An 18,518-nucleotide genomic window follows, 5' to 3' on the forward strand; every position below is an offset into this window, starting at 1 on the left:
GACATGAATACAAGTGTTTCATTTAATTAAAGCAGAAATCACATAAATCTGCAGTCAGATTTCTCCTATGGCCCCTGCGGCGCTGCGGGAAGCGCTGGAACAGAAGCTGGCACAGGCTGGAAGGACTCCCAGCAGAGTGGGCACTCCCTGCCAGGGTGGTGCTTGGCCGTTCCTGCACCCACTGGGGTCCTGCACCTTGCTCTGCAGCTGCCCCTGCAGCCACAAAGGACAGGCTACCAAAGGCTTTGCTCACACACTTTTGGTGATTTACAGTGAAATGGTGGCTAGGAACAAAGAGGCAAATTAAGAAGCACGTTATCAACAGAGTGCTGTGGAAATGGTCCAACAGTCTGCACCAGGGAGGCTTCAGGCACAGAACAGAAGGAGACCTGCAGAAACGTCTGGGGTTGCACATGGGAGCCTTCTGCCCCATTCCCGTGCAAAAGGATGGACAGTCCAAAGCACCCGTCCGTCCTGCTGGCTGGGCAGTCTCAGCTCAGTACAGGCAGCTGCTGTCCCTGTTGCCCAACTAACCAACTGCTACAACTAAGCAGCCAACCAGCTGGAGTTTGGAGAACAAGATGCTCCCTAGATACTCAAAAGTCACCTTTTGGAAGGACTACAGAGCTTTACTTCCTCCAAGTAGCCCCATTTGTGACCTGGTCTGATGAAATTCTCTATGTCCTTTAGCTCTCCCTTGGTACAACCAGCAAAAATGGCTTCTTTATCTGTAAGGGACATTATGTGTTGGTATAGGAAAAGTAAGCATCCCTTGAGAATCACCTGTGCTGGCTTCTGTTCCATTATTTTCTCTAGTCCTTCCTTTGGCAACAAAAAGGGGTCCTTCATTCATCAGGAATGTTTAGGTTGATGTAGATTATCTGGAAGAGAAAGAAACATCACATGAAACAATCAGGGTGGCATTGATTAAGTTGTGCTTTTTTTTTTTCACCTGTGTGATTTTGATATAAAATATGAAACATAATTCCAGTAAACCACTTCAAAAAGACCCTGTGGCCTCAGAGTTTACAGTCTTTCTGTGTGCTGTGCCTTTTAGAGCAATTTCATCCAGCCTTTGTATCAGCTTCCACTGAATGTCTTAGAAATGTTAAAATCACTTTATTCAGCATTATTTGATTGCTGCATATCAATACAGAAAACAGCGCATTGCAATATTCTCATCCTTTGTGCAAAAAAAGCAGCATTATTAATGAGAAAGGAAAAAAGGAAGTATGACAATAAATTCAAGAGGCTGTTCATTTAAACAGCTTCTAAATTAAACATTTGCACTTTGTGAATAAATCTACATCCTGATGCCTGATATCTGGAGCAAATCTTGACACACCTTGGCTATCTTCATGTTTGGGAGGTAGATTCAGTTTTAAGGGTAAATCTGCACCTTCCACACGTTTGGCTCTCAGTACTCTCTTCTAAACACGATTACATCATAAATTCTGCACTCAGTAGTTCATGTTTTGGGCATGAATGAATCCTGGGAAGGAGACACAGCAGAGGGAAAACAGATATGCTGTTTCTTGGCTTCCAGGTCCCATGTGAGCTATTAATTACAAAGCAACCTTAAGAAAGAACGCCGAAATCCACGTATAGACCCCTTGCCCAAATAAACTTCAGAATACACATGCACCATTAAAATTCAGAAATAATTTCAACATATTGAAATATTAATTTGAAATGCCTTGCCCTAGGATAGTATAACAGAGGGTGAGGCATAGGAATGGGGGAAGAAGCACCACGGGGAAAAGTTCATGACAGAGATGGATTGCTCTACTGAAGACTTGCCCATTTTCCTGGTGGTTTGAAAGACACTCTCTCCCATGGAATAGATGCCTTGGCCACAGCAAGGGCTGCTGCCCAAGCTCAATATATCCATAATCTATGCAAAACAGCTAAATCCCAGCCTCAGAGGGTACCAGCAATTTTTAACCAGAGCTAGATTTAATGTTTTCAAGTCTTCAGATCATTTCCCTTTTATCTCAGACAAGGCTGTGGTCAAGCCATTGTGTGGAAAACGTTACTTAAGGTTTAGGGAGGGACTGGTAAACTGATGTTTGTAGAGGAATGATTCTAAATTTTGAGATGTGCTTGTGAGAAGGAGAAAGAAGCTCTTTAGATCAGCCTTGCTTCCCCTGACTGGTAACCAACTATGACCACCTTGAAACCTGGTGGTTAGTTCATTTATGTTTTCAAAGTTGCCTCTGGAAAAAGAAAATAGAGACAGAAATTTGATTTTGAAATGACATATCCTCAAAGTCAATGGTATTTAGTGTGCCCATCACTGAAAATGCAGTGCTTGAAATAAATTGCAAGTGTGATGCATATCAGGGTAAACCTCAGAATTTTTCCAGATATTCTGAAAAGTCTGGAAAAAGAGATGGGTGCCTGGGGCCTTGCTTAGGCATCTGTTTGCCATATGTTTTCACTAAGGAAATGAAATAAAATGTCAGAAAATCTGCAAGAGGTAAAATGTAGGAGGCAACAAACTAAAAATAGCAAGGCTTACATGGAGACTGGACAGCTGGGTCTTCATGGGCTCAGAATGGAGTACAGCTAATGCAATTTGTACCAAGTGCTTCTGAAGCACAGTGGTGCTGCTCCTCACAGAAGCCATAGCTGATCCATGGATCTCTCCTGGTCCCTGAACAGGGAGGAAGACTAGATTGATTGCCAGAGTTGGATACAGGATAGATTAGAACAGCAAGTTAAAAAGTTACACGTGTCTGAGGCGCAGGTGTCAGACATAAAGGGAAACTTGTTGTGACACAGGGTGCAGGTTATCGCGACATCGCCCCGAGGGAGAGAAATGTCACTGTGCACTGTTAGTGTACTAACTGGTACAGACCCCTAGCACTGAAATAAAGCAAAATATGAGGGCTCAACAAGATGGGAGACCACTGGAAAGACAAAGGAGCACAGGGAAAAATTGCTGAAGAGAAAATACGGGAACCAAAGAAGAGAAAACTTGGAGCAATAAGTGGGAAACCGGAGAGAAATCAGAACATAAATATGTACAGTAAGGTGCATAATTGTATACAAAAGCTGTACACAGAGCCCATTAAACCTATTAAAAGTGCATATAAACCTAATATATCTATGTCCTTCAAACAACAGGCAATCCATAGTATTTAATTGCTACTGTGGCTGTCAATGTTATTCCTAAACTCTTGATTTGGAGCTGGTGAAATTGGAATAGCTCTGTCAAAACTAATAGAGACAGCAGCTTGCACTAGCAGGAAAATCGGGTCTTGCCTGTTTGCACGGAATTTTGTCAAGGTGGTGTGTGATGAGATTGCTCTGCTGTTTCCTAAAAACAGAGTAACTGGCTGTGTCAGTGATGCAGTGTCAGCATGGGTGTTACTAGGACTGAAGGGACCATTTAGCCTTTTTGTTTGTTATTCACAAATCATTCACTAACTGATCTTCATTCCTCAGGATAGATTCATTTTTCAAAGACCTCACCTGAAGATTTAGAAGGAAAAAATTGTCAATGCTTGTGAGTTGTTAACTGTGACTAGTTGCTGCTTGTGATGCATAATTTGTCACTTCAATTGCATTGCAGTTTTTATGCTCCATGATGGGACACATGAATTATTATGCAAATTTAATCAGTGGAAACTGTAGCAATGACAAAATAATTCACTAATAAATTAATAGGAACCAATTCCTGACTTACAGCCTTTTAGTTCCATATAATGTGATGTTTAAAATCCATGGATAAATGATGTAAAGTACAGGCATGTGAATATATTGTATGAAGACAGTTGTCATTGTCAGCTGTGAAAAATAAAGTTGTGGAAGATAAAACAAAGAAGGTTTGTTTTAAAAAACCTGCATTCCATGTAATCATATTGATTATTGTTAAATGCACCTGAAGTGTTGAATTCTATGTTGTGGGCTTCTAAATGAAACTTCTCATTACTTGTCCAGGTTCAGCATCTGAGTAATACATTTGTATTTTCCTGTATTATCTCTCTGCTATTTTAAAATATTTGGAATACACTGGCAAGTCAGAGGCCTTTGAGGTTTTTCCTGTTTTCTGTGCTGTATTTCCCTCTAAGCTGCTTGATTTGTATGTCTGTAATTGCAGCTGACTCTGCATCATATTTTTATTCATTCTAGATGCCAGGATTTCTGGACCATCTACAGTGTTTTATTGGGTAGATTTATGCTCCTGCTTCCTTCTGAAATGAGAAGAGAAATAGTGATGAACACATCTGTCTTTTCTGAGCCTGTGTTCAAAATTGTAATACCTCTTTCTAGCAATGGACCAATATTTGGTGCAGAATTTTTTTACTCTGTTTCTTGCATGTTCCTTCTAACTATGTTTCCCATTGATCTTTTCTGATATATCTGTTTTTAGCAGGGTACATTTTTTAAAATTTGCAAATAACTGCTGTTATCCTTTTTCTGCATCCTCTGAATCTTTATTGCTAGTGTTTGACTAGAACTTCTGCATCTTCTGTATTTCACAAATTTTTTCCTCCTCAGCATGAATTCTTTTCTACTTGCAAATTTGCATCTTTTTTTTTTCATACTCAGTAGAATGTTCTTGAACATTTTCCAGTTCCTATTAATATTTCCCACATTAAATTCATGTTGCTACCATGTTAAAGCAACAGGGTTTCTTAAGCTTGGACAATTTGTCCCTTTCTGGTTTTGAGTGGTATCTCATTCAAAGTGCATGAAGCAGATGAGAGAGGGCTGTGATTACAGGTAGCCAAATAGGCAGGTCTTGACCATCTTAAAGTGTCTGCAAAATGCCTATGAAGGCAATGGTTCAGTGGGATGCAGGAAAAATACAGAACTTCACTAGTATAGGTGTGTAGTTTATAAAGGAATAAATGTATGTATGTAGTTTATACATAAATATGTGTATATTGGGCATAGATGCTCAAAATTGTTTTAGTGATAAGAGCTCACAAAAACAGAAGTCTAAACTTTTGTTTAGACCAGTGCTTGATGAGTAAGTAGGCTGTTAGGTTTTCAGTGATCTTAAAGTCATGATCAGCCTGCACAGTAAATTTCTGGTTTGTCCCGGCACTGTCAGGATGCTGGGCTGGATGGACCTTCCCTTGGAACTATCATGACTCGTTATGTAGTCTTAATCCATAAAATTAAAATCTTCTGCAACTGTGGATCATCTGCAGCTTTCTGACAATATATGGGTTTTGATTTAAGCTTTTTTCCTCCCTCTTGCTTCCCTACTGAATTACTATCTTTTAAATGATCCAGTCATAAATCACCCATCTAATAGTCAGTATTGAAAACAAACCCTTTATATGATATTTTAATTTTTTTTTTACAATCTATTCTGATTGTAATAAATATACAGACAGTTGCAGTGACATCCTTTGCTTTATATGTTATGACATGCAGGTTTTTGTGACTGGTTTGGGCTCCACTGACTTGATGGTGACAGCTCTTCACAATACAGATTTGATTCTCAGATTTGAGATTCATCTCAGTAGTCCACTTCCAAAGAGTTCCTCTGGTCTAGAAATTTATAAGTTTAAAACCAATATGGAGCCAATAACTAGACTCTTATTTTAGGGCAGGCTGTTAGAAATGCAGCCTCTCCATTGCAGCCTCATCTCTCTCTCTCTCTAAGTGCAGAAAACAGTAATTTTGGGAGGATTTACTTTTTAGGCCATCTTCGCATGCCTTCTAGCCCTGCAAACCTGATGGGTTTTGCAGTCCTGGCTGAGTCTGATTGAAGCTGACATCTGTGGGCTTCTGTGAGGGATGTGGGAAGAATGTACTAAATATGTCAAGTTAGAGTCTCCCCAAGCAATTTGATGATTGCTAGTCCGAAAGCACCGCTTTGGAAAAGACTGCTGACTCATGGCATGAGAGAGAGAGGGTTTATCTTTTAAAGCAATGGGCTAGTATGGTAGGATCTGGATTAACTTCTTAACTTTCCCAAAGTTGCCACATGACAGAACCGATCTCTAAATGCTGCTGTCCATAAAATTTCTCTCCATATAGCAACTGTAATAATTTTTCCTCTGTCTCTTTTCATTTATTGTAAATGTCTTTGGACCTGGAGGTGTCTGTGGATGTCTCCAATTATGTAAGTGAGGAGAACTTGGCACAATGGGCCCCTTATTTCAACTGGGAGTTCTGCAGGCTACTCCTGTGCAAATAATATATGGCAGTAAGATTCCAAAAAGTACCCATGGCTATTCTTAGTTCTATTTGATGCTGCGGCTATGCAGCAGATCTAAAAATTCAGCCAAAGTACCCTGACAGCAAATGTGTCAATAAGTGCCTATTAATACCATTGCAGACCTGTAAGGAAAGAACAAGAATCACAGAACCACAAAATGTCTTGGAATTGGATGAGACCTTCAAAGATCATCCAGTCCCACATCCCTGTAATGGGCAGGAACACCTTCCACTAGACCAGGTTTCTCAAAGTCACATCCAGCTTGGCCTTGAACATTTCGAGGGATGGGAAGTGGCTTTTCATCTAAGCCTCCTTTCTACATCCAAAGCCTGCAACCAGGTCTCTGTGGAGCCTTCTCTTCTCCAGGCTGAACAACCCCAGCTCTCTAAGCCTCTCTTCACAGGAGAGGTGCTCCATCCCTTTGATAATTTTCATGGCTCTCCTCTAAACCCTCTCCTACAGGTCCATGTCCTTCTTACCCCAGGGACCGGACAGAAACTGGACAGGAAGAGCACAGACAAGACCCCAGTCTGGGAAAACCAGGTTAGTTTTAAGCCAGATGAGTTTCTTGCTGTTTCTCCTCCCATTCACACGATCCCTGCCCCAGCCCAAGAAAGGGAAGGCGCCACAGAGGGAAGCAGGGAGTGTGGGGTGTCGGTGTCCCTGCTGCTGGCAGTAGCTGTGCTGTGTGCAGGTCACATCTGCAATGCTGCAGCCTAAATGATGCAGTTGCCCAGGCAGAACCAGGCCTTTCCTTGAGCTGCAAGGGTAATGTAGTATGGAAAAGTAGAGAATGACAACACCAAATAGTATTTTCCACCATATTTATTAGATTTTGGGGATTTTCCCTGCCCCTGAAAGCCTGGGGACTTTTAGTGTTGCATTAACAACTCCATCTCATGGGAAGAGAGGTTGATTTGGAGGCCTGGAGTAAAACAAGCTTTTTTAAAAAAAAGTCTCATATTTCATAAGAGAATTTGAAGATTTCTGTTAAGTTCATAACACATATTCTTTATTTATATATTTTCTATTTTTATCTGTATTTTCAGTTTCTCAGGTTCAGCTATCCTTGTTAACTTACCTTGAAAAGTCTTTCACTGAAGGCTATAACTTAGGTCCAAAGTGGGTGTAACTGTGCAGCTGAACATGTGATAAATCCTGATTCTCTTTCCAAAAGACTGAAACATGCCAGCTTGCCCAGTGGATGGAAATACTTTCCACTGTGCTTCCCTCAAGAGATCAGTTTAAAACAGAGCATCGTTGCTTCTGTAAAATTTGAACCCAGAGCCCTCCAGCTTTGGCATTTTATTTCATGATTTAAATTTGTTCCCCAACTCCTTAATTTCAAAGGGCCAGCAGTCCACCAGAGTTTCCTTTAGCAATCAGACAAAAAGCAGATGTGCAAGCTGAATATTGCACAGCTCTGTACAGCAGTCAGGAAACTTCATGTAATAAAATTATTCAGTGTGGAAATTCTTGACTGTGGCCCAGTTCACAAAGCTTGCAAAAAGCCCTGTCATGAGTTTGGCCATGCCTTTTGAAATTAAGGATAGGGGGAACAAAGTTAAGTTATGAAAATAAGATCCCAAAGGCTGAAGGGTTCTGGGTTCAAATTTCTCAAAAGCACTAGGACTAGGTTTTAAAACTGATCTTTGCAGCGAACTGCAGCAGGAGGCATTGTCAAAAACTGGGCAAGCTGGCACAGTCCAGTCTTTCCTCAAAAAACAGGGAGGCAAACATAAACTTCTGAAGCAACAGGCTTTTTTTCAGTTAAAGGCATTCTTTAGATGTTAATGTCAGCTTTCTCAGTGTCTGTGGAAATACAGAGCTCCTTCCAATGGTTCACTTTTGACTTGAATGTCCAATCTAAACTTTTTTGGTTTTTTAACACATTGTGCTGTTTATTTGAATACGATATCCTTATAAAGTATAGTAACTTTTCCCTCATTTCAACTATAACCTCCTACAAAGATTCAGTGATTTACCATCAAGACCAGCTCTCAATTCCTTCATACTTTATGAGATATTTTTCCAGAATTTAAAGTTTTTTTACCACCCCATCACATAGGGAAAGAAGATGGTGATCAGACTCAGAATTTATTTTTCAAATACCTATTTTCCATTAATAATGTACAAAATCCTTTCTGTCTTAGAAATAAATTGTATGATTTCATCTGTAACAATGATGATTCAGGTGGTTCCATTCTTTTTCTCTTTCTATCTACTAATTTGTAGTGTCTTGGAGTATAAATATATTCTAACCAATTTGATTTATCATATTCCTTTCCAAATTTGATTTTCTCTCCTTGGTTTTGTTTGGATGTCTTTTTTATTGGGAAGGCAGTTTGCCAACCAGCTGGGACTTGTCCTCAAGTTAGCTGCAGAATGGGAATATTTTACTTTGAATGGTAGACACTTCTCTTTCTCACCCTGAGCATGCACAATGAAATAAAACCTCCCCTCTTGCTGGTGATGCCATCACAACTTTACCTTCTTCCTTTGTTAACAAATGAATACATTTTGATTTTTGAGAGGCTCAAAATTTCACTACCCACACAGGGCTCGATAAGACTTTTGAGATAAGACTTTTGGGTGCTAACTCAATTGGATGACCATAGCACATGATAAGTCATAGAACCATAGAATGGTTGGGGTTGGAAGGACCTTAAAGTTCAAAACTCCCTGCAATGGGCAGAGACATCTTCCACTTGACCAAATTGCTCAAAGCCCCGTCCAACCTGGCCTTGAACAGCTCCAGTGATGGGGCATCCACAACTTCTCTGGGCAACCTGTTCTAGTGTCACACAAACTTCAGAATAAGGAATTTTTTCCTAATGTCTAATACAAATTTATCCTCTCTCAGTTTTAAACCATTGTTCCTTGTCCTATCACTACACTCCCAGATAAGGAGTCCCTCCACCTCTTTTCTCTTGGCCTTCCTAAAGTACTGGAGGGCCACAACAGGATCTCCTGAGGCCTTCTGTCTTCCATGTGAACAATCCCAGTTCTCCCAGCCAGCACTCATGGGGAAGTGTTCCAGCTCCCAGTCATCTTTCTGGGCCTCTTCTGGCTCCTCACTTGAGCAGGGCCATGTCCTTCTTGTGCTGGGGGCTCTAACCTGAGCACGGTATTCCAGGTGGGGTTTCACTAGAGGGGAGTGGAAGATCACCTCTCTTAACCTGATGGCCATTCTTCTTTTGATGCATCCCAGAGTACAGTTGTCTTTCTGGGCTGTGAGCACGCACTGCAGGCTCATATTCAGTGTCTCATCCACCAGTCCTGCTGGGTCCTTCTCCACAGGGCTGCTCTCAGTTGGCTGATCACCCAGCCTGTATCCATGTTTGGGATTGACCCAGGCACAAGAGTTTGCACTTGGCCTTGTTAAACTCCAAGAGGCTCATATGGGCACAGCTCTCTGTATTATTGCATAACAAATTAAGTGTCCATAAATGCTTTTGATATACTTGAATTAAAATATTTAATATGATTTTTTTGGATGTTCACAGAACTTAGGCTTCTGTGAACAGAAGGTTTGTAGTCTGCTTTGAGCAAGATTTAGCATCTACCTTTAAAAGTATCTTGGAAGATACAGCTAAGCCTCCATACCTTTCCTTACTACTTTTGCACATGCTGAGGTAGAAGCCAGCTGGTTGTACTGAAACTTGGACTAATTTGAAGTGGAAGAGATGGAGCTTAACACAAATGCAGGTAGGACTGCAGCTGCTTCTTAACTGAGTGTGTGAGAACGTATAAGAAAGGTGGCTGCAAATCAGAGGAGGTATTAACTGAATCCTGAGGTCATGTGGGAAAAAAGCTGCACACAGCCTGAAGAAGTCAATTGTTGAAGTAAGGTATAATGAGAAATGGATAAAAGAGGGAAAATTATATGGGATTGCACTGAAAACATTCCAAGTTGCCAACCCTAATTAGTGTTTGTGAAATCCCTGACTGTTGCCATGGCAATAAATGTGATACTACAAATGCAGCATTCTGACTTCTTCACAGGATCAAGCAAAGTTGGAAAGGAGCAAATCCCTATGTAAACATCAATATCGTCAATTAATTAGGAAACACAGCAAGATAAATAATAAGAACCCATGAAAGGTAAATTAATTTCTGTTTTCTGCCTGCTACATTTGAAAGTTTCCCCAGTATCAAGCATTTCTGTAATTCACTTTCACTCTACACTAATGTTTTATCATAGACTACTGTGGAAGTTGTCATGAAGAGAGTTTTTTAATATGTTATTTAGCAAGATAAAGACTTTGGCTTATTTGAGCTATTCCAGCTTCTTTAAACCATTTCTTTCTTTAAATGTCACTTAGCAAGTTTATTTATTTATTTGTTTCTTTGAGATAAAATTCCACCTAAATATGCCCCAAGGTCTCTGTGCCTTTTAGGAAAACTGATAAACAATCTAAAGGGAGCTGATAATCCTGAATGCCAGCAAGTGGCCTATACAGGACCACTGGGGGATCAGGTCCAGACATGGGTTTATGAAAGGCATGTCCTGCTTGACCAACCTGATCTTCTGTGACAAGGTGACTCTCTTAGTGGATTAAAGAAATGTTGTCCAGCTAAACTTCAGTTAAGCCTTTGACACCATTTCCCACAACATTCTCCTGGAGAAACTGGCTTCCCATGTCTTGGATGGGTGTATTCTTTGCTGGATAAAAAGCTGTCTGTACAGCCAGGCCCAGAGAGTAGTGGTGAATAACATCCAGCTGATGGCTGGTCACAAGTGATGCTCCCAGGGCTTGCTCTTGGGGCCAGTTCTGTTTAATAGGTTTATCAGTGATCTGGATGAGGAGATCAAGTGCACCCTCTGTGACTTTGCGGACTCTCACCAAGTTGGGTGGGAATATCAATCTTCTGGGTGGGAATATTGATCTATGGAAAGGCTCTGCAGAGAGATCTGGACAGGCTGGATTGATGGGCTGAGGCAACTCTCTGAGCTTCAACAAGTGCCAGGCCCTGTCCTCGGGTCGCACAAACCCCAGGCAGCACTACAGGCTGGGGGCAGAGTGGGTGGAAAGCTGCTGGTGGAAAAGGGAGTGCTGAGTGCCAGTGGCTGAGCAAGAGCCAGAGTGTGCCCAGGTGGCCAAGGAGGCCAATGGCTCCCTGCCTGTGTCAGGAATATGAGGCCAGCAGGGCCAGATGAGGGATCATCCCTGCACTGGTAAGACTGCACCTCAAATCCCTGGATTTGGATTCCTCAGAACAAGCGTGACATTGAGGTGCTGGAGTGAGTCCAGAGGGAGGCAATGGAGCTGGTGAAGGGTCTGGATGGGAAATGCTTCAAGCAGTGGCTGAGGGAGCTGGGATTGTTTGGGGAGAAAAGGAAGCTCAGAGGTTGTGGCAGCAGCTCTCTGGCCACAGAGAGAAACAGATAACTTTCCCAGGCATTGTCCTGGGGAAGGCTGTGAGAAGATCAGAGAAAATAATGAGAAACAATTCTTATCTCCACTTGTTGCACCTGTGGTTGTGCACGTGTGGAATGTGTTATGGAAATTTGTTTACCAAAGGGTGATTTCTTAATTGGACACTGGATGGTGTTTTGATTCATTGTCCAATTAGGTCAATGCTGTATAGGACTGTCTGCAAGGGGATGAGTTTTTTAAGAAATATAATATAGTATGATACAATATGATAAAGTGAATTTGATCAGCCTTCTGCAATCATGGAGGCAATGCTAATTATTACCCAGCTGGGGGCCTGTGACAGCAAGGGGTGACCTCATTGCTCTCTACAACTGCCTGAAAGGAGGGTGTAGCCAGGTGGGAATCAGTCTCCCAGATAACAAGTGACAGGACATGAGGAAAAGGCCTCAGGTTATGACAGGGAAGATATAGATCCGATATTAGGAAGAATTTATTCACTGAAAGGATTGTCAAGCACTCAAATGGGCTGTCCATAGGTGTGATAGTGTCACTGCTTCTGGGGTACTTCAAAGGGAGATGTGGCACTTGAGGACATGACTTTTTCGTGGACTTGGCAGTGCTAAGTTAACTGTTGGACTCCATCTTAGAGTCTTTTACAACGTAAATGTTTCAACGATTCAATGAAAATATTAAACAATGTGGAAAAAATGCTTTTTTTTCCCCATGATCTTATCTTTGGCATGACTTCAGAACCTTGTACTACTTGAGTAATTTCATTATACACACATAAGGCTCTTGCCATATACAAAACATCATTTATATCTGTGCTGTACTTTAACCCTAGCAGGCAACTCAGCCCCACACAGCCACTTGCTCACTCCCCACTGGTGGGCTTGGAGACAGAATCAGAAGACTCAAAGGGAGAAAAGTTTTGGGTTTCTCCCAATAATAAAGACAGGTTAATAGAGAAAGCAAAAGCTGCATATGCAAGCAAAGCAAAACAAGGAATTCACTCCTCCCTTCCCATGGGCATGCAGGTGTTCAGCCATCCCCAGGACAGCAGGCCTCTATCATGCTTGGGACTTGGGAAGGCAAATGCCACCACTCCAAAAGTCCCCGCCTACCTTCTTCTTTCCCCAGTTTTTATTGCTGAACATCATGCTCATGGTATAGAAAGTACCTTGGGTGAGTTGGAGACTGCCTCGGCTGTGTGTCCGCTCCCAAGTTCTTGTGTACCCCCAGCTTTTATCACTGGCAGGGTGGGGAGCAAAAAGAGCCTTGGCTCTGTGTAAGCTCCTCTCAGCAGTAACAAAAACATCCCTTTGTTACCAACACTGCTTCCAGCACAAATCCAGAGCACAGCCCCACATCAGCTACTGTGACAAAAATTAACTCTATCCCAACCAAAACCAGCATAAGGTGGAATCCCATGCTTCTTTATAAAGAAAATCCTTGATTTTGTGGGGTAAGGTCAGAATCTTGATATGATTTGACTTTCACAGCCATATAACAATTTCATGTATTTAAACTCCTTCTGTGATCAAACACAGCCACAACATTCCATATTATGAATATAGGCATAAAGGTGACTAAAGCTAAAAAAGAAAACAGAATAAAATTTGCTATAAGTGTTTCCATTTGGTAAACAAGTTTCTTTTACTTTTATTTGACAAGTCACCGCATTGGTAATGCTCACAAATGCAGGTCTGGAATACAATTCTCAAATATGTCCTCTGCTGCTAAGACTTTGATTAACTGGCACCCCATTTATTCAATTACTACATCAATAGTTTGGCATTTTTAAAAGTTAGTCCTTTGTGTCCATTAGTAATTATTGTTTAATCCATATCTTGTAATATTCCTAATGGTTGACTTCATTAATTTAATAAAGGACAGATAAGTATTTCTTTTCTAAATACTGTCTAGTTTGCTTGACAAAACATGTGATTGACCATGACTTTGAATAGTCTCATGGATGACTTCATAAGCAGGGTAAGAAAAGTCAGTTTGAATACCTGGGTTATTTTGAATTTGTCAATGCTTTTATCATGTTTTTATAATTTGACACAGTGGCAGTGTAATGGAAAGAAAAGGAAAATGAAGTAAGAGCATTCACTGGACACTAGCTCAGCAAAAAGAAGGTTGTAATCCCAACTCCATGACCGAGATGCTGTATGCCCTTGGGTTGGCATTCTCCTATTATATTTTTTCTGTTTGGACTGGAGCTTCTTGTGGGTGGGAACTGGAGGTGCTAATTAGAGTAGGTAGCAAAATGGGGTCCTGATCTCTGTTGTGGCCTCTAGGTGTTGCTATAATACAAATAATTAATCAAAAGACATGTTTCAGTGTCCTCAGAGGGTGTTGCCAATTTTTCCCAGAACCACACTTAATTTTATACAATTAAACCGCTCTGTCTCCCTCCTTTCTACAACATAACTGAAATTTTAGCTTTGTATATTGGGCAAATGAACCTGAATGTAAAAAGTAAAAGTAGGAAAGCTGTAGAAAGGGATTTGACTCACCTCTAGTTAAAGTTCCTCAATTTTGGGTGCCTTTGTGATAGTCTCTTGTCCAAGGGTGGTTGTTACTAGAGGAACCTGCTATTATATTCCTGACTCAGCCCAACCTTCCACTGCCAAAATCAACCTTTGGGCATCACATCTGTTAGCAAGGCCTCTGCTGCTGATGTGTTTTAGAGGTGTAAGCACACAAGGCACACATAAAAACAGAACTGCAGATTAGATCAGGATATAGGCCTGTTCCCATGTCTAAGGACACAAGACCCCAAAACAATTACAAAACGAAATACTTGTAAGTTTAGTGAGGATAAACTTCATCTTGTAGGGTGAAAGTTCAGACCCTGGTGTGGCTTGATCTCAAGATCTGCATATTTTGCTCAAGAGGGAGCTAATATGCAAAACTTATTGTCATTATCATTAACAATTTTAAGATTCATAGTTAAAATTTTAAAAATATGGCATAGAAAAAAAAAAAAAAACAACAAAAACCCCGAAAATAATTTGGAAGAGTTAGCACAACCTTTTGTTTTGTCACATTTCCAGGGCAGGAAATGTGACAAAACAATCCTGCAGCCCAGCCCAGCCCAGCTCATCATTTGATGTAGCCTCCAGCCGAGCAGCTCCTGCGGAATAGCGCTCAGGGAGGTTTGCCGGAGCCATCCGCACTCACGGCAATGCCCGGAATAGCAGCAGATGCCTCTCCAAACTGCGTTTGTTGGAAATGCATTTGTAGCCAAACAGTTTTGTCTGGCAGGGGATAAGCCATCCCTCCTGCAAGGCAATGGCACAGTAAGGAAAGGAGCTGGAGGGGCATTGGAAGAAAATGATGCAGGTGCCTGCTGGAGCGATGCCTTAGCAGGATTTACTGATGCACAGGGGCTGAACACGGGATGGGAGCTCTGTCCTCTTCCTGGCCAGACATTGGTGCCATGAGCCCTGTAGCCATCCACTCCCTCCTCTGCAGCTTCATCAGCTCTGGATTAACAACTACAATCCCTTTTTTGTCATGGAGGAGAAATACAGTGAGGGGTGAATAGTCTCTCTGCTCTGGTCTATACGTGGTTCAACCTCTGGGACAACCATGATCCAGCTCTCAATATCTAACTGAGATTGCATAACCAGATACTGCAGGCATGTATTTATATAAAAGCTATTTTAATCAAAAGACTAGCCATTAAATTGCCAGTGTTCTTAAGCATGCTTCACCAATTTTTCCACTTTTAAGACTCAAGTAGACAATTTTTTTAATGTTTTATAAATGATAAAAAATTCACATCAGATTTTAACAGAATTAAGCATACTTATTCAACACACATGGGGCCTCTGAAAAAAATGTTATTCAATTTAATAATTTTAATTTACATTGTATATGTACATGAGCATTTCTTTCAACCCACAGGTTAACACCACAAAAAAAAAAAAAAAGAAAAAAAAAAAGAAAAAAAGAAAGAAAGTACTGTGGTTAGCTGAGTGAAGAAACTCTTGAGACACTGTTGTCTGAAATAAAAGCAAGGCACTCTCCCTTAACACCTGATATATTCCTGAATTCTGCCTAGACAAAGGCATGTTCACACTGAGAGAGCTCTAAGAATAGTAGTAGATTTATTCTGCATTAACTCTTTCTTTTACCACTGTGACAGGTCACCGGTTGTACTCTAGGATGAGTCAGTGTATTGAAGTTGACATGAAGGACAATTCCACAGATGATGGGATTTGGGAGAGTATCACAGCTAAGACTGTCTATGGAAGACTGGAGGACACAGACTACGTGAAATCTCACACGGGGCTCTCAACCTGCTTCCTCCCACTCACATTCCACTTAATAAATAAACCTTGCTCAACAAAAAAGCAATTTTACTGTACTATGCTGATTTGCTTCAAAATCCTTGATAAGGGCGTGCTCGCAAAAAAGCTCCTGCAAGCCCTTGTCTGGGTGGTGCTCAGCACCTGGCAGGATTTGTCCTTAGATAAAAGTAATTTCTCAAGGGACCTTGTGTCTTACACAAGGAGACAAAAGCAAACATTCTTTTTTTGGATTTTATGTCTGTATGTTCTTGTATGCGCACATGTGTGTGAGTGTGTATATATATATATATATGTATATATATATATTTAGTATATACAAAAGCAAATTCAGTCAAAATATATTTGTCTTGCTGGTCAGGCTTGTTACAGCAACCTACAAGAAACATTAGCTTCTCTGATATTTAATTATGCTATTATGTTTGCACATAAGCTTAAAAGTCAATACAAAAAGCAATACTTCTCCAAATATTATCTGCAGGTAAACCAGAAATATTAACTATAGTGATTAGAAGTCTGTTTCCCTATTGACACTACTATAAATCTTGATATAAGAATAATTTTTTCATAAAAGCACATCCAAACATAGTAAGTGATAAAATACCAGATTACTTTTTGAAAACCATACAGTGACTCGATATCTGGGTTATCCTTTGCAGCAATTAGGCAATTCATTTGGCATCTGTTTGATTGTATAATTTAATTTCCATATAAACAGCATAGTTTAAAAAAAGACAAAAGCTAGAATGTTTAAAGCTAACAAAAGATACAGTGACATCAGGTTGACATTCAAAAATTTCTTTAGCAAAATGACCAACAAAATTTTGACTTAATACAGTGCATATAAAGTTTTTTAGAACTGAACTTTTTAAATATTATTTGAATTTAGCAAAACATGAGCAAGATTTTAATATCAAAGTGCTAAACAGTACTGCCTTAGAAGTCACTGCAAATAAACTGTAAAATAACTCTGCTTGTGATTTGACAGATATTTTATATACAAATGGTTAATAAAAAGACACGCGCACACACACACGCACACAAATATAGGTATATACATATATATACATACACATTATATATATGTATATAGTTTTCCAACTGGTGTATCTGAGTCAGTGTGAACACCCCATTTAGTTATCGTGTGTAACAGGGTTCCCATGAGCTGGCAGTCATTGCAATAAATACAGGCAAAGCCATTACAATATACCATGCATACAAACATTTATACAAATAAAGACACTATGCAACAAATTATCTCATATTAATATGGCATCAACAGTATAAACATACAAAAAGGAGTACGAACACGGAATGTTTAAACGCAGCCCACTATATCCTTCCTAGCACTTACATTCATACTATTTTACAAGACTTGCTTGTTCTTGAAAACCATCTTCTGTCTGTTTACTAACGAGTCGCTTAGAAGTGTTAGAAGTCTAGAACTGAACTATCCCTGATACTGACCCTGTATGCTCCAATCACTACTTACTTGGGTTTCCTTAGCTAAGGAACAACTGAGCCACAATTGCTCCCGTGTCTTCCACATACATTTGTCAATAAGTCACGCTACATGGAATCAAGTTTGGAAAACTCTGTCAGGTAAGTTAGTGCATGTAATTTTCTCCCTTGATTTCTTCTGTTTGTTTTCCTAATAAAATAAATTAGTTAATAAACGAGACTTAGTAAGACAGCACTTTAAAAAATTGCACTTGAACATGGGAGCTAACAGCCATTGTCATTTTGCTATATTTGATTTGTATGAAATGTTTAATTGAATGTACTTTGCTAAAAAAGTGAAACTTTGATTAGATTGTGCTGATGTATGTGCCCTTGATGCAGGAAGTATGCTAAAGGTATCCTCACAAAACACATACTACCCTGGCAAACAACAATTTGCTGTTCTTTCAAACACAGCTTCTACAATTTTACTCCTCATAGACCATGAGGTGTTAAACAACAGATTTAAAACAGTCATGTTAACCTTTTACTGCTGCTGGGATAGCATTGTCCAAAAGTGCCATATTAGCCATTTAAAAAACCCAAATCACACGAAAGAAAACAAAGAACACAACCCCAAACCAGTAAGCCAGTAAGTTTCAGGCCTCAGGTTGTAAGGACAAAGCGCCAGAAAAGACCTCATGTTAGACTCGGAGCGGCTTTTCTGTTAAGTGAGGGCAGAAATGTTAGCTGTAAGTCACGATCCGTTTGCCTGCTCTGGCGGGCGTTTGCCTCTCGGGAGGGTGGTTTGACTCAGAAGGGTAAGGTGTCCAGAAACAGCCTGTCGACGATGGAAGGGGCTGGCACCAAATCTTCCAGTTTCAGGTAAAAGATGCGCTGCAGTCCCAGTGTGCAGAGAGAACGCAAGTCAGCCAGAACACCCAGTACCTTCGGCTCTGCAGACTCGAGCGGTTGTCCTTTGTTTTGGCAACTGAAAGTTAAGTGATCTTTCAAACTGCTTGTGATCTTGTTGCATAGCTCTTCCACTTTCTTTGGTTCTTTTAATCCATGTCGTTCTGCAAAGCCAGAGGAAAGAAACCACGTCAGCATCCCTATCACAAATGCATTTTCTTAGGTGTAACCCAGGTGCATACTCTGGAACTCAGAGCAAAAAGTGCTCCGAGACTGTAG

General features: G+C 40.5%; 1 protein-coding gene across 1 annotated transcript in view; it reads right to left on the reverse strand.

Annotated features, from left to right (window-relative positions):
• Positions 1-15,550: 15,550 nt before the first annotated feature.
• Positions 15,551-18,518, reverse strand: part of NR4A3 (nuclear receptor subfamily 4 group A member 3) — a 29,004-nt gene continuing 26,036 nt past the window's right edge. The window contains exon 8 of the mRNA XM_064705699.1: positions 15,551-18,403. Coding sequence (XP_064561769.1) covers positions 18,141-18,403 — 263 coding nt within the window. The 3' untranslated portion in view covers positions 15,551-18,140. The remainder of the gene's footprint in view (positions 18,404-18,518) is intronic.

This window comes from Zonotrichia leucophrys, chromosome 2 (assembly GCF_028769735.1).
Source record: "Zonotrichia leucophrys gambelii isolate GWCS_2022_RI chromosome 2, RI_Zleu_2.0, whole genome shotgun sequence".
NCBI lineage: Eukaryota > Metazoa > Chordata > Aves > Passeriformes > Passerellidae > Zonotrichia > Zonotrichia leucophrys.